This window comes from Choloepus didactylus, chromosome 4 (genome assembly GCF_015220235.1).
Source record: "Choloepus didactylus isolate mChoDid1 chromosome 4, mChoDid1.pri, whole genome shotgun sequence".
Classification (NCBI taxonomy): domain Eukaryota; kingdom Metazoa; phylum Chordata; class Mammalia; order Pilosa; family Megalonychidae; genus Choloepus; species Choloepus didactylus.
This window is the reverse complement of record NC_051310.1, coordinates 5,121,359-5,135,497: the sequence shown is the minus strand read 5'-3', so window position 1 is coordinate 5,135,497 and position 14,139 is coordinate 5,121,359. Positions and strand designations below refer to the sequence as shown.

At 43.2% G+C, this 14,139-nt stretch overlaps 1 protein-coding gene across 25 annotated transcripts in view; it reads left to right on the top strand.

The window, feature by feature from the left end:
* Positions 1-14,139, top strand: part of WDR20 (WD repeat domain 20) — a 60,775-nt gene that overhangs the window by 33,506 nt on the left and 13,130 nt on the right. For 9 of the 25 annotated variants that reach the window (XR_005216185.1, XR_005216183.1, XR_005216186.1 and 6 more), the window contains exon 2: positions 12,666-12,848. Coding sequence is in view for 12 of the 25 variants with exons in the window: in XM_037831826.1 (XP_037687754.1) it covers positions 12,666-12,848 (183 nt within the window). In the remaining 13 variants the exon portion in view is untranslated. Of the gene's footprint in view, positions 1-12,665; positions 12,849-12,871; positions 14,106-14,139 lie in introns of those variants that run through there. The other 16 variants (XR_005216182.1, XR_005216181.1, XM_037831824.1 and 13 more) reach the window with 10 other exon arrangements.

Here is a 14,139-nt window from a genome sequence, read left to right as displayed (position 1 = left end):
TTTAACCAGAGCTTTCCCTGTAACATGTCACTTTATACTTTGCAACACTGAATATTTTTGTTTCCCTGGGGTAGGACCTGTGTGGAGGATGGACTGAGGTATGATTTCACATGTGGAAATAATTCAGTTCCTTTTAAAATGTTAAATGACTCAGCTGTTTGTCATGGAATTGGGTAGAAGAAGCTGTCCTGCAGTGAAGGCACGGGGCCTTGGGATGGGTTTAAATACTGGCCGCACAGTGCCGTTTTTCAGCCTGGTCTTGCATCAGCGAGTCCTCTCTGGCTCTGTGTGCTCTTGCCTTACTGTTCCCATTGCATTTCCTTGACTAGGCAATGATTTTTGCCCAGAATTCTTCCATGTTGCTTGGGGTCTGAGAACTTTGTGAGAACACAGGTACCCAGACTTGGTGTGGACAACAGGAAAGTCAGGGTACATTGTGTTATTGAGTCCCTTCAAATTTAAAGAAAGGCTAGATGCAGTACTGTTCAGAGAAGAGAGATCAGAAGATCTTTCTGTCACCACTGTAAAGACTGCCTTTTAATCCATGGCAGCTGCATGTGGGACCTGCTGGGGTTTGGATCCTTAGCCTTTTTTGTATGTTACCATTTTTGGTAATAAAACCACATTTTCACATGCAAAATACTAACATTTGAACACAATCTATGTTCATAAATATTCATACTATTCTTTACAGTTTCCTAGTGTATATTTGTCTTTTGTTTTTAAAATATTCATGTTTTTAACTTTTTAATTTGAAAGAATTATGATTCACAGGGGGTGGTTCCATGTCCCCTTCATCTATTTTCCCCATTTTGCATAACTTGTACAATATGAAAACCAGAAAACTGACATTGATAAAGTCTGGAGAAGTTATTCAGCTGTCACCAGTTTCACATGCATTCGTATGAGTGTGTATTTCTTTCTGTGGAGTTTTATCACCTGTGTAGAGTCATGCAATGAGTACCACAAGAAAGTGTCCTTTTACCACTGGTTTATTCAAATCCACTTACAAACATTGCATTTAGTTTGCATGCCTCCTTAGGCGTCTCTCTTTTTTAAAAACAAAACAAACAAACAAACACAAAATCTTATTTTGCAGAAAAGTTACAAGACTAGTACAAAGAACTCCCAAATATCCATTACCCTGATTGACCAGTTGTTTAAAATTTGCTGCATCTGCTTTATCTTTGGTATGCTCATTGGCACACTCGCCCGGGCGCACTTGCTCTCTCAGTAATGTGTGTGTGTGTGTGTTTGAGAATAATTTGCAGACATCATGCCCATTTATCTATTAAAAACTCTTGTATCTATTTCCCAAGAATAAGGACATTCTCTTATGTAAACATAGTACATTTATCAAAATCAGAAATTTAACATTGATATATTATTCTTACTAATCCACAGACTGCATTAAAATTTCACCAGCTGTCCCCCAGTAATGTCCTTTAATAGTTTTTTTCTTCCAGATTTGAGACTCAGCCCAGGTTCACACAATACAGTTAGTTGCAGTCTCTTTACTCTCCTTCAATCTGGAGTTTGTTCCTCAGCCTTTCTTTGTTTTCATGATTTTGACATGTTTTTAGAGTTTGGGCCAGTTATTTTATAGACTATATCTCTATTTGGATTTATGTGATATTTTTTCATGATTAGATACATGTTCTGCATCTTGGTCACCATACTGCAGAGTTGATAACATGTCCTTCTTGAGGACAACATGTCAGGAGGCACCTGGTGTTGATTTTACCAAAAAAGATTGTTTGCTAAATTAATCCATTGTAAAGTTCCGTTTTTTTCCCTTTGTAATTGATCTGTAATATTTGGGGGAATACTTTGAGATTACATAAATATTCTGTTTAACATTAAAGCTTCACCCACTAGTTTTAACACTCACTGATGACTTTGCTGTATTAGTATGATGGTTGTAAAATGGTGATTTTCAAATTCTTCCCTACATTTACTAGGTAGTTTTCAACTAAAAGGGGAGCTTTCCCTTCTCTGCTATTTACTGACATTAGTATGAACTCAGATTTTTATTTTATTCCATGAGACTTCTTCAGTAGTATTTTGATTTTTAAATTGTCCCATCCTTGGTTAATGGTAGCCCCTTTACCTTGCCTTTCCAGTCTTTTTGGCCCAACTTCAGTAGTCTTTGATAGCTTCCTTGCTCTCTAGTTCAAAAAGATGTTCCAGATTCATCTTGTACATTTCCTGCCCCACATTTGGTGTCAATGATTTTTCTAAAGAGCCATTGTTGCTTTAAGTGGCAAATAACATTTGAGACAGTCTGGACACTGGTAGTTCCTATTGCTGTTTGGTTATTGTTTTTAAGCCATGGTAAGCTTGAAAATGTTTGGTTGTTTTTTTTTTGTTTTGTTTTTTGTTTTTTTTTTTAAAGAAAAAATACATCATGGGTTCATATTGATGTTTCTTATTCAAAAATTAAAATTAATGATTTCTGCATTTGTACCTCTTTTATGTGCAAAATCTTGGTTCCTAATGACATTTACATAATTGACTTTTTTGCTTTATTCTGGAAGATATATAATGGTTTCAAAATAACAATATGTTATGATTACCAAAATTATGATTGCAGTATGAACACAATTTAAAGACTTTTTTGTAATTCTTTTGTCCTTAGGTAATTTTTTTTTTTATTTTGGCATTTTTCAGTGATATAGCATGAGCATCCTTCTTTGCCAATAAACATCTTCATTTTAAATAACTACATAGTATATTTGCCCATTGCCTTTTGGGGCACTTAGGATATTAATAATGTTTTGTTATTAAAAAAACTGAATTGACTGTCTTTGTTCATTAATTTTTTTTTATTTAAGGATAACGTACAAAACAAGAAAGTGTATAAATCATAAATGTAAAGCCCAATTAATTTTCACAGAGTAGAATCAGCTCCAGATTAAGAAACAGCATGCCCAGAAGCCTCCCTGGGCCCCTTCCCTTCCTCTCATCCCTAGAGGTGACCACTCTCCTCTCTCCCTATGTCAAGGTTAGTCTTCCTCATTTCTGAATGTTATATAAATAGAAGCATTTAGTGTCCACTTTTTTTGTATCTAGCTTCTTTTGCTCAAGAATATGTGTTTTGAGGTTTGTCCATACTCTCATCATGTTCCATGTTATGGGCCGTTACTTAACCAGCCTACTGGAGATGTATGTTTGGGGTGATCCAGTTTTTGGCTATTAAAAATAATTTTCTCACTTTATAAAAATCTTGTCTAGGAAAAATCCCTAGAGTTGAATTTGTGTTGAAAGGAAAGGAGGCTTTTGACACGTCTCCAAGTTGTGGGAGGCTTCTCCACGTTCCTGTGTGTGCCAGTCTCAGTAGTCCACGTTTTGAAGCCAACTGCAGTTAGGACTAGGGCCATCCCCAGTACCTGATTTATTTCAGGGGCCTAAAAAGTTTTTTAATATTGTAGAAAGAGCCCATTGGAAATGTTTAACTTCTTGTTACTGAGGTGGCCTATAGGACAGTTACACCTTTAGAAAAATTCAGATTAATTGAGAGATGAGATACACATGAAACATGAAATATTTCCAACACCAGATGGATGCTGTAGGGCCTGGGGTGGAGGGGAAAGCAAAGGCTTTGCCCCACCCTGGTGTTCAGCATAGTGGTCACTCCTTACCCTCGTTGCTTGGAGGCCTGGCCGAACCAGACACTCACTGCCTGGATTATAGAGGACAAATTGAATAATTTGGCTGCTTGTGTTAGTGACTGCTCTCCTTCATCAATGTGTGAGTTAGATTTAGTGTTCTCTCACTGTCTCTAGCTTTCTTGTTTCCTGTTTGAAAACACGGCATTGTCCTAGGTTCGGAATGCTGTCATTTGATATGAAATCATTGGTACCTGTCAGTGTCAGTTTTGAAATTTCATGTTGCAGATTCATAAGTTATTTGTTCTGACTGACGTTGGGTGCTTGAAAAGGGAGTGACAGCTCGGTGTGGTTGGAGAGCAGCAACTCCATCCTGTTTAAGTCCTTGGGCAGGTCCCCACCTGCCGTGGGTTTCTCTGTGGGATGATGGCAGGGTGGTGGGCACAGCTCACCTGGCGGGAGCTCTTCTGCAGGACCTGGCTGATGTGACTCGGCCATTTGAGTTGGAAAGTATAAAAATCATCTTTGTGCTCTGCCAAATGAAATAAGCGCATGGGTCATCTAAATGTCAGAGAAACAAGAGCAAAGTGGTTCGGCAGTACTTAGGAACGCCTGGCTGCCCGGGAAGGGCCTTTAGTCCACCAGCCATGGTCACAACATTTCAGATGAGCCTGGACGGTGCCCCTCCTCTGCCTTTCGGGGGGAGGGGCTGAGGCTTTTTGAAAAACTGTGCTTTAAGAATTTAAAATGGGTATCTTTGCAGAAATGAAGGCATCTTGCCTTTCTTCCCTTCGAGATGCTGGTATTCCTTCAGGAATAGGAATCTATTTCCATGCATATATAGCAGAAGGATTTAATAAAAATCGGTCATTTGAATATGTCATCATGTTAATGTGATGAGCTCTGTTAGAATGTGTGCAAATTGAATTTATCTAATGTTTATTCATAGTTTTTCTTTAATGAAGAAATCAGTGTTTCATTAGACTAAGCCCGGGCGTGGCAGCAGCCGTTTGTAGTGTCTCACATTGGGTTAGGGACTTGACCTACACCAGGAGGGCAGCCCCAGAAAGTGAGGAGATGGTGGCGAAGAGGTTGTGGTTTAGCAGCTTGTTAAGTTCATTTTTAAAATATACTCTGAGGGAAGAGGAGCAGATTTTCATAGCTAATAGTTTTTAAGTGACAGGCTGCCTGGGAAAAAGTGACTAGTGGTAACAGCAGAAGCTAGTTGTTTCAGGAGATGCTTGACGGACAGTTTTGGGCAAGGGGAGAAGATGCTGGCACCTGAACCAGCCCCACTGCTTCTGCCTTGGCCGCTGTCCTGCCCCGGGCAGAACCTCCAAAGGAAGAACTTTACCTTGACTCCTGGGAGAATCCTTCCTTTGGTGAAGAGCAAGCAATTCCAAGGAGATTGTTGCTGTGAAAATGTCATTTAACTTAATGCATTCTGTGTATTTGGTGACTGTGTACTCTCACCTTTTGGAAATGTCACAAAGGTGTGGCGCACCTGCATTCTAACATGGCACTGCATCCTGACCAGCTGGTGTCTGGCTTGTGGTCCTGCCCATCTCCCCTCCATCCAGTTCCCTGCCCCTTCTCTGCTGCCCTTGCTGAGGCCAGGCCTCTGAGAGGTGCCCACTGTGAAGCCTGTCAGAAGGATGCTAGCCAGTGACATGCCTGTGGCTTGTGGTCAGCAAAGAAGAGGGTGGCTGCTGGGTTGCTAGAGCAAGTGTGGGCTGTGAGCTGCTGCTTGTGAGCAATGCGTTGTTCCGGACGATTACGGTGGAAGGAAAACACACTGTATCCTTGGCTCCTGCTGTTGTTATCTTTGTCCAGGAAATATAGGGCAGAAATATTTCTGGTTTTCCTTATTTATATTTCTTTGGAGGTTTAATGATGAGAATTGTTAAAGCCTGTAAGACAAGCAGCAAGTGAAACACCTTATTATTCAGAAGGGGAAACACCAGTTTAAAAGACATCTAGGGAAGGAGGGGAAGGCTCTTTGCCCATGAGCCTCCTAAGTGCCAAGCATTATTCTGGGGACTGTGTGTCTCTTACTCCATTTTGATAAAACAGCCCCATGAGGTACAGGCACTGAGAATGTAGAGCTGAAAATGGGACCAGGCTGAGCAAGGCGGGGATATTTGATTCCCGCTTCAGCAAGCATAGGAACGTAGAGTCAGGTGCCACCTCAGATGTCCCCTTGTCAGCTTCCCTCCACAGCAGCATGGGGCAGGGGAAAGCACAAGGCTGGAATGGGGATGCCTGGACTGCACCACTTGGTCTCCTGGGGGCCCGATTTGGGTTTCCCATTTCTTGTAACGAAGGGTGCAGGAACTGGTGCGTGAAGGTGCTTTGTGAACCTTAAATGACGTACCAGTATTTGCTAATGGAGGTTGTTTTCTCCCACAAATGGGCATCCAAGAGGGCAGCTGTTGGATTTGGGCCAGCAGAAGGGTTCTGTATTTGCTGGAGGTCTCTTAGGGTTCCTATTGATTTAGTTTTCTTTCTACCCGTTTTTAAACGTGTTTCATTTCTGCAGCAGGTAATTACTGATGCCTCCTGTGTGCCAGGCCCTCCACTAGGAGTGGAGTGGTGAATGAGGCAGCTAAGTCCCCAACACTATACAACTGATTGACATTTTCTTCCTACTAGAATAAGTGATCCCAAGCCTAGCTGACCTCTCATAGCCCTGATACGTTTCTTTTTAGAGAAGTGTTGGGCCCTTTAAACACCATTCATGTCAACTATGTAGATATTTTGGCAGTGACTATCTAGCTGAGGAAAGAAATCATGTGAGAAAGATGGATTATGTGGGTGTTTCCCAAGAAGAGACAGTTTTGTTTCTACTTCAGGGGCAGGTGGGCTGGACTATAGAATTGGCATCAGCACAGTGCCTTACAGCTCCATGCTTCTTGAATGTAAGCTTTTCGCTGGCCTGTGATGTGTGAGCAGTGAAGATATTTGGAAATCAGTGTTTGGTATTTCTGTTATTGGGCCATGGTTATTTTCCACAATGTTGAAGGAAATTTTAGTTAAATAGGACATTGAGCTTTGTTCAAAAAGTGAGTATATCTCAGCTCAGAGTAGTCAGAGTCCAATTTCATTCATGCCTGCAACTTGGGAGGCATCGGTGTCCCCAGGTTTCAGCAGGGTGACCAGCCCTGGGGGGCCCAGCCTCATGAGTAGGTGCTTGGGAACCCTAACCCTGACTAGTTTAAAAGTATCCCCCACCCCACCCCCCAAACAAACTCTGCAAAATCTTTATAATGTGGGATTTGGGGAGATCCTGAGTCTAAGATATGGCCTCAGTTCCACTCCTTCCAAGTTGGTGATCCTTTGTGGCCCTGGGAAATAAGCCCTTGATCACCTTGTTTGAGATGTGGTCAGAGGTAATAATAGAAAGCACTACGCAGTCCTCTTCCGGTTTGCAGAATGGCAGTAATGGAGACCTTTGATGAAGCCATTCAGACTGCCTGACTCCTTTGTTTCTAAGGAGCAGGACTTTAACAGTGTGTGGACGACAGTGAATGTGCTGCACCCGGGAAGTGTGGCACCCAGTGATAGGAGCAGTGCGGCTGGGTGAGACTGCCACGCCAGGTGAAACCAGGAGGAAGTGGCATTGTGCTGGGTTGGGGTGGGGGAGGGGTTTGAGCAAGAGTTGCGTGGCTGCTGGAGGTGGGGAAGGTATTCAAGTAAAGACAAGAAGGTGTAAAGCTCAGGCAGTGAATGAACAAATGCCTTGGGGACAAAGTGTGAGTACAGGAGGGAGACCATAAAGCCAGGTCTGGTGGCGGCCTGTGAAGGCCACACCCAGGAGCTCCGCTGTGGTTGTGTGTTGCCGAGTGGCTGAGGACCAAAGGCTTCGTGGAGATGAATCTAGCACAGTGCAGGTAGAAAGGGGCAGAAGCAAGGCTGATGCAGAGCCAGGGCCACCTCAGCTGGGCAGTGGACCGGGAAAGGAAAGGCTGGGGGAGGTCTGTGAGGCCCTCGTGGGGGCAGGGCCACCACGTGGGGAAGTTGGCCGAGATGGCGGGTTTAGAGCTTGGAAGAGGGGAAGAGACATCCACGGGTGTGAAAACTGAGTATGGGAGGATAAGCTGGAGGGAAGAGAGGAATTTCAGGTCTAGGAAGGGTGGGCTTCTGAACTGGATTGGACATTTGGCAGCTGTTAGATATGCCGGTAAAAGGACTTCTTACTCTTTTCTAGCAAGAGTCTGCGCAGCTGGTTCTCTCTGCATTGATTCTTCTGTGGGGAAGGGAGGGAGGATGTGAAATTTCAGGAAAATAAAGTCCACCTTTATAACCTAGAACCACCCCCCATCCCCAAATACATTTAAAACCATGTCTAAAAGCCTTTTTAGGTTGCATCAAATGCTTCTGGGCACTCAGGAGTAATCACATAGCAGGTTCCCATGCAAAGGCTTGGCCACATGCTCACAGCCCTCCTGTCGGCCTCCTGCCACCATGCCTGGGCCCTCACGGGGACAGCTGCTGCCGGTGGCAAAGGCTGGCTTCCCCCAGCCCTGCCTGCCCTCCCAGCAGTGCCAGCGGGTCTGCCGGGCACAGGCGCCTTCCCTGGGTGGGCCAGACCCTCTCAGGTTGAAGCAGCGCCACCTCCTTGCTGTTGGGGGAACGTCAGGGACAGGGTTCTGGGTGAGGGTTGTGGGCCCGGGGAGAGATGTTCCTTTGCACGCCCATCGTGGTGCTAGAAAGATATGTCCTGGTGTACCCATAGCCTCATTAGTGCCTGCTAAACTAAGCTGACTCCCTGTTTCAGAAGTATTCATCATAAAAACAATTCCAGGGATTTTAAGGATTAAAAGCCCAAGGAAAAGAGAAACATGAAAATTAATGTGTACTTTTTCCCTGAGGCTTTTGGTGACCAGCTCTGTTCTGTAATAGGAATTTTTAAGCCATCATTTAAATTTTTTCTATTAAGTTGAAAACCTAATAAGTATAATGATTTATAAACAGTAACTCCTTAGGCAGAAACTAATGAGCATAACGATAAGATTTAATCTTACCATGAAAAAATTCAGAAGCAGTCATGGCTTCATTCATTTAACAAATACTACACATCTGTGACCTACTGGATACTCTGTAGGACTGGATAACCAAATAGAGAAGTCTAATTCTTAAAATTTATAAAATTTTTGATAAATTGGTTCTACTATAAATTCATGTTTAAGAACTCAGATAATTGGCAATAGTTAAGATGCAGAAGCATAAAAGAAATTCCCAAAGTGTCTGTAACCCATCTATGCTGAGTTCTGCAGAAAGCTGAAAAAATGAAAGTTAATTTTGTGTAGCAGTACAGTGATAACTGTTTAATAAAGAAGTTCTATTCCTTAAAGGAGTTTTTGTTTTAATTGTAATAATTGTACTTTTATTGCAAATGATAACAGACAAAATAGTTCTGTAATCATATAAGTGAGTAAATGTTAAAAGTTGTGGAATGCATTAAGTACTTCCAAATTGAGATAAAGGAGAGAAGCGCAAAGAATGGTGATTGGGCCTTGAACTGCTTGGAAGGATTCCTGGGAAAGGGAGACCAGGAGACTGTCTTGCAGAGGAGGGCAGCTCATGAAGCAGGGGAGCAGGGCCATTTGCCTGGACCAGAGCTCGGGAAGTGGAGGGAAGCCAAGGGTGGAGAGGCAGGACAGCGCATAGTGGTCAGGGACATGGGCTCTGGATCTTTCATCCAGTCCCAGTTTCCTCATCTGTAAACCGTGGGGAGTAACGTTCATACCTGCTTTGAAGGGTGACGCTGAGGTTAGATGCGATGGTGCATGTGAAGTTCCTGGGGCAGGGCCTGGTACATAGAAGGTGTTCAGTAGATGTCAGATGGTGTTGCTGCTAAGTGGGATGTGGAGGCTGTCAGGGAGCTATGGATGCATTTTGATCAGAGGCAGGATGTGCTGGAGGTGAATTAATAACGGTAGCTACATGGGAGTGCTTCCACGTGCTTTGCGTGTAACAGCCGTTATCCGCAACCCCGCCATTGCCCTGCAAGAGAGGGAACCCCAGGGAGAGTCCTCAGAGGAGAGGCCAGTGAACAGAGGGCAGGGCTTGGACCCATGCTCTTTGCCCCTCTACCTGGGAAGCCTCTGTCAGGGGCTGTGGTCCCATGGGAGAGAGGAGTCACCAGCCCAGCGGTCACTCCTGCTACAAAGTGGGTACGTGAGTTCAGAGTGCATTTTGTCCCCCCCACACCCCCTCCAAAAAAAAGGAGAAAGGAAATAGAACAGTGACATGTCCATGGAAAAAGAGACAGAGCTTGATGATGGGCTATAGAGAAAGGAAGACAGAATGAGTTGGAGTTGATCATGCAGTCTGAAATTAAGGCAGCACCAAAACGGAGTCAGAGCTGCTCATGGAGCCCAGGGGGTTCCCAGAAATATAGTTTCTTATGGGCACACACCTAGCAGTCACTTCAGCTTCTCCGTAATTCCCGCTTGGTACAGGTGACGGTTGCCTGGACTTACGTGTTTTTCCCGTTCGATTAGTGCCACTGGGGACTGGGGAGAGGTAACCTTCACCAAGAGACATTCCAAGTTCTCCTTTGGCTTAGGTTGTACTTTGGTGCCTTCTAGGCACCACTTGTGTTGAAGGACCAGTTTTTTAAAATGTCCAGTCTTCCTGAATTGATACTTTTGTAAGACAAATGAATTACTAGAAAAATGAAACTGAAAAAGAAATACATAATAGAAACTCTAGTTTTTTAAATTTTAGTTTCAACAGATACAAAATAACTCAATTATGTCAAATTGCCATAAAAACTTCTAAATGCTTATCCTCAATTTGTGTACCTAATTTGACCCACAGACCTAGTAAGCTGTTTGTGGGCAGGCACACTTTGAATAGTCATGGTCTAGGAAGAAAGTTTGTTGAGCAAATTAATAAGCAGATTATTTTTGGAATATCTACCTGATATAAGAGTAAAAATAATCCTTCAGTTGGCATTTAAAATACTTTAGCTGTCTGTTCACATATGATCTAATTACCGACAACTTCTCAGTAAAGTTCCGTGTTGGAGGCTGAGAATGTAAAAGAAAGATGCCAATAACGGAGGCTAATATAGCTGTTGTAAGGCATCCATAAGTTTAATTCTGAACTGGTAGCAGTGCTTGGAAAAACAGGCACCTTTACTGGTGCTGTGTTGTTTCTGAGAATCACTGTAAGTTCTTTTGCTCATTTAATTTATATTTGTATGTTTTATCTGTTAATTTTTGGTTTGTCTTTGAGTTGATTTTTATATTTAAGTACCTAATTTTAGATATATCCTTTTAGGGGAAAATTCCCCAAGCAAGATTTTTTAAAAAATCCTGAGTTGCATATGCTGATGCAGTGATCATGTAATAATTTAATTGTTCATTTATCAAATTTGATTTTTGTCTTTGGCTGCTGCTTGTATCTTATTTTGTATTTTAACTTTTGCTGGTCTTCCTTGCTCTGGGATGACCTGCCCATGTTGTCCCACGAGCCTGACCTCTCCTTCCCAGCCTGGGGCCTCACTCAGGAGCATGTCCCTGGGGCAACTGTGCCCGGCCCCCTCTGCCCAGCCCTGGACCACTGTTACTCCTTTCCCCATTCGCTTTCTCCTTGCTCCAAAGTCAGGAATCCCTCTTCTTTTGTCTAGTACTTATGTTACACTTCCAGGACTCTTTCATGTATGTATTCTCATTTCACCCTCCAGGCAGTGCGGTGAGTTGGTAGAGCAGAGAGTCTCATCTCTGTTTTGACCGAGGTGAGGCTGGGAGAGTGTCCGCATGGCCTGTGCCCTTCTTCCCTGGCCCCGGGGCTCCCCAAAGAACTGGAGTTGCTCCGGGCCAGCCTTTTGAGTTTGCTCAAAGATGCCTGCAATTTTGAGGGCTTTCTTTTCTATTCAGTATTTATATTTGTTACTTGAAAAATCAAGTATTAGAATACTCGCCACAGCATCACAGGCCTGTTTGGAAGAAAGAACGTGGGGAAGGGGTGCTCAAGCACTGGACCCCAGAATGGTTCTCACGGCCTGAGGGGCCGTCCGGGGGATGTTTTGGAGGACTCGGCAGCTCTCTTAGTTGGCTCCTCTGGTGATTTTCAACCAGGCCTGGGCGGGGGTAGGCGCCCTCAGTTCACAGTCGGGATCGCCCAGAGCATTGCTGTGGAGAAAGGAGTCCTGCTCAGGGGACCTTGAAAACCACATTTCCCAAACCAGAAGTCGTTTGGTTTCGACTTCGGGGTGTGTGCACCCTTGTGTACTTGTGTTCCCCTTCCACTCCACGTTCAGAGTCCACTTTCTAGGCAGGTTTGTGGCCTGGACTTCCCTTGTTTTCTCCTTTGTACAATGGGAAAATACTACCTAGTGTGAAGGGTTGCTGTTCAGGTTAAAGACAATGCATGCCAAGCACTTGGTGTGGGTTCTCAGGGAGAGTTCTTTCTGAAAGCTAGTACAGAAGAGGGAGCGCCACCCCAGAAGCAGCAGTTTCCAAATCTGAGTGTCAGAATCACACGGAAGGCTTTAAAAATGCAGATCGTCGGGCCCCACCCCATGCTTTTCAGCTCTTTTGGTCTGGGGTGGGGCTTGAGAATTTGCATTTCTGAGTTTCCAGGTGATGCTGCTGTTGCTGGTGGTCTGGGGGCCACACCTGGAGACCCACGGGGCTGCAGGTAACTCACCATGGGTGTGGTGGGGCTCAGGTGTGTTTAAACGCTGAGCTTTTTTGTGAGTAGAGTTACTCTTTGGAGTACGTTTTGCAGATACTGGTTTTAGTACCTCAGCGATTTTTCCTCCTGAAATCCAGGAGTCTTCATTACATGTATTTGAAGGAGAATAAAATAGGTTGTGAAATTAACAGCTATAAACATATTATGGGTAACCTAACAATTTCTAATTGGCTTATGAATGTGAAAGTGCTTTTATAAAATGCTAGATGAGTATTAAGTCACAACTGAAAAGATATTTTAAACTTAGTTTTTAAGATTAAGCATCATAATGCAGTATAAAATGGTGTAACTTAGATTTTTCATCTCAATATGCTGTTTACCATGTGTATTTTTCTCTTTCTCCTCCAGGCTGCTGACTTGAGTAAACCAATAGATAAAAGGATATACAAAGGAACACAACCTACTTGTCATGACTTCAGCCACCTAACAGCCACAGCAGAAAGTGTCTCTCTCCTAGTGGGCTTTTCCGCAGGCCAAGTCCAGCTTATAGACCCAATCAAAAAAGAAACTAGCAAACTATTTAATGAGGAAGTAAGTAGCACCCTCTCTTAGTTGTTAAGAATCCCTTTAAGAATGTGTATGTTCTTACCAAGGGCAGCGGGCCTTATGTTATACTTTGAGCTAAGCCCATTTTTCATTCACTCAGCTGTCCTACCTAGTAGTACCCAAGTTTAAATGTGGTAAATTAATTTGTTGCTCTTTACCTGTCTTTCCTTGGTGTTACTGTTTTGTGCATTTTTGTAGAGCATGCTTAGGTGGCAATAGCAGGTGCTTTTAAAAACTCATAAAGATAGGGATGAGACTCTATCCTGATATTTATAATTCAGATTTTAAAAATATAGACTTCCAAACTTTGTTCACATTGCCAGAAAACTTCACGCAGATCCAAGAACTTGATGACATTTCCTTAGGGTGCGTACATGGCAGCTTAAGCTTTTTTGTGTGTGCTTGATGGGCATTTGACTAAGGAGTAGTTGTCCTGCTCTTGAAAATATTTTCTGTAAAATTATTTTTGCATAGTTAGAAATCTTGGCACATAAAGTTGGATCACGGGACAGAGCTATTGCCAGTGCTGTAGTATGCACCGGGGCTTCTAGCATCTTCAGTTTCATACTGGAAGGAGCCTGAGATACGGGGCTGTCTGTTCAGGAACATGTCAGGGCTCCGGAATGCAGCCAGTCAGGGTTGCCAGAGAGATTATATTTGTCAAAGCCATGGAGTGGCTTCCAGCTCCAAATACTGCCATTGGATGTTTGATGTTCTTCCTCCTCTTTGTTCCAGTCTGACTTTCCTCGCACCTGGAAGCCAAGGTGGGAGAGCTGAGGTGGAAGCTCTGGATTTGTGACCAGGGTCAGGTCACTTGGGATCCCTCTTTCAAAAAGGAACAGGTGGTTTTGTATTATGGCTTTAACAACAAGAACTTGAAACAGAAGCACATTAGAGATTCTGGCTTTTAAGAAATAGTATCTGGGGGAGAATATTCAACTTGGAAAATTTAGTTAAGATTCTGATTCTTTTGCACTCTTTCTAGTATGTGCTGCCTGAGCATAGCCAGTACCCATCCAGGGTGTGCCTGCCTGACATTGCCAGTGGATTTGGTGAAACCTTTTGAACCATGCCACCTCCTCTTCCAGTTTCATTGGGTTGACTGGAAACAAAACTTGCCATCTGGATTGACAAACTGTAGAGGAAAAGTATTCCATCCCATTTCCCTTTAAAAAAAGTCTTATGCACAAAATGTTCTGTTTACATAGAAGTTTTATTAATATCATCTGAGAAAATTATTTATTGATTTATTGTTTGTTTATTTGTGAAAGGAGAG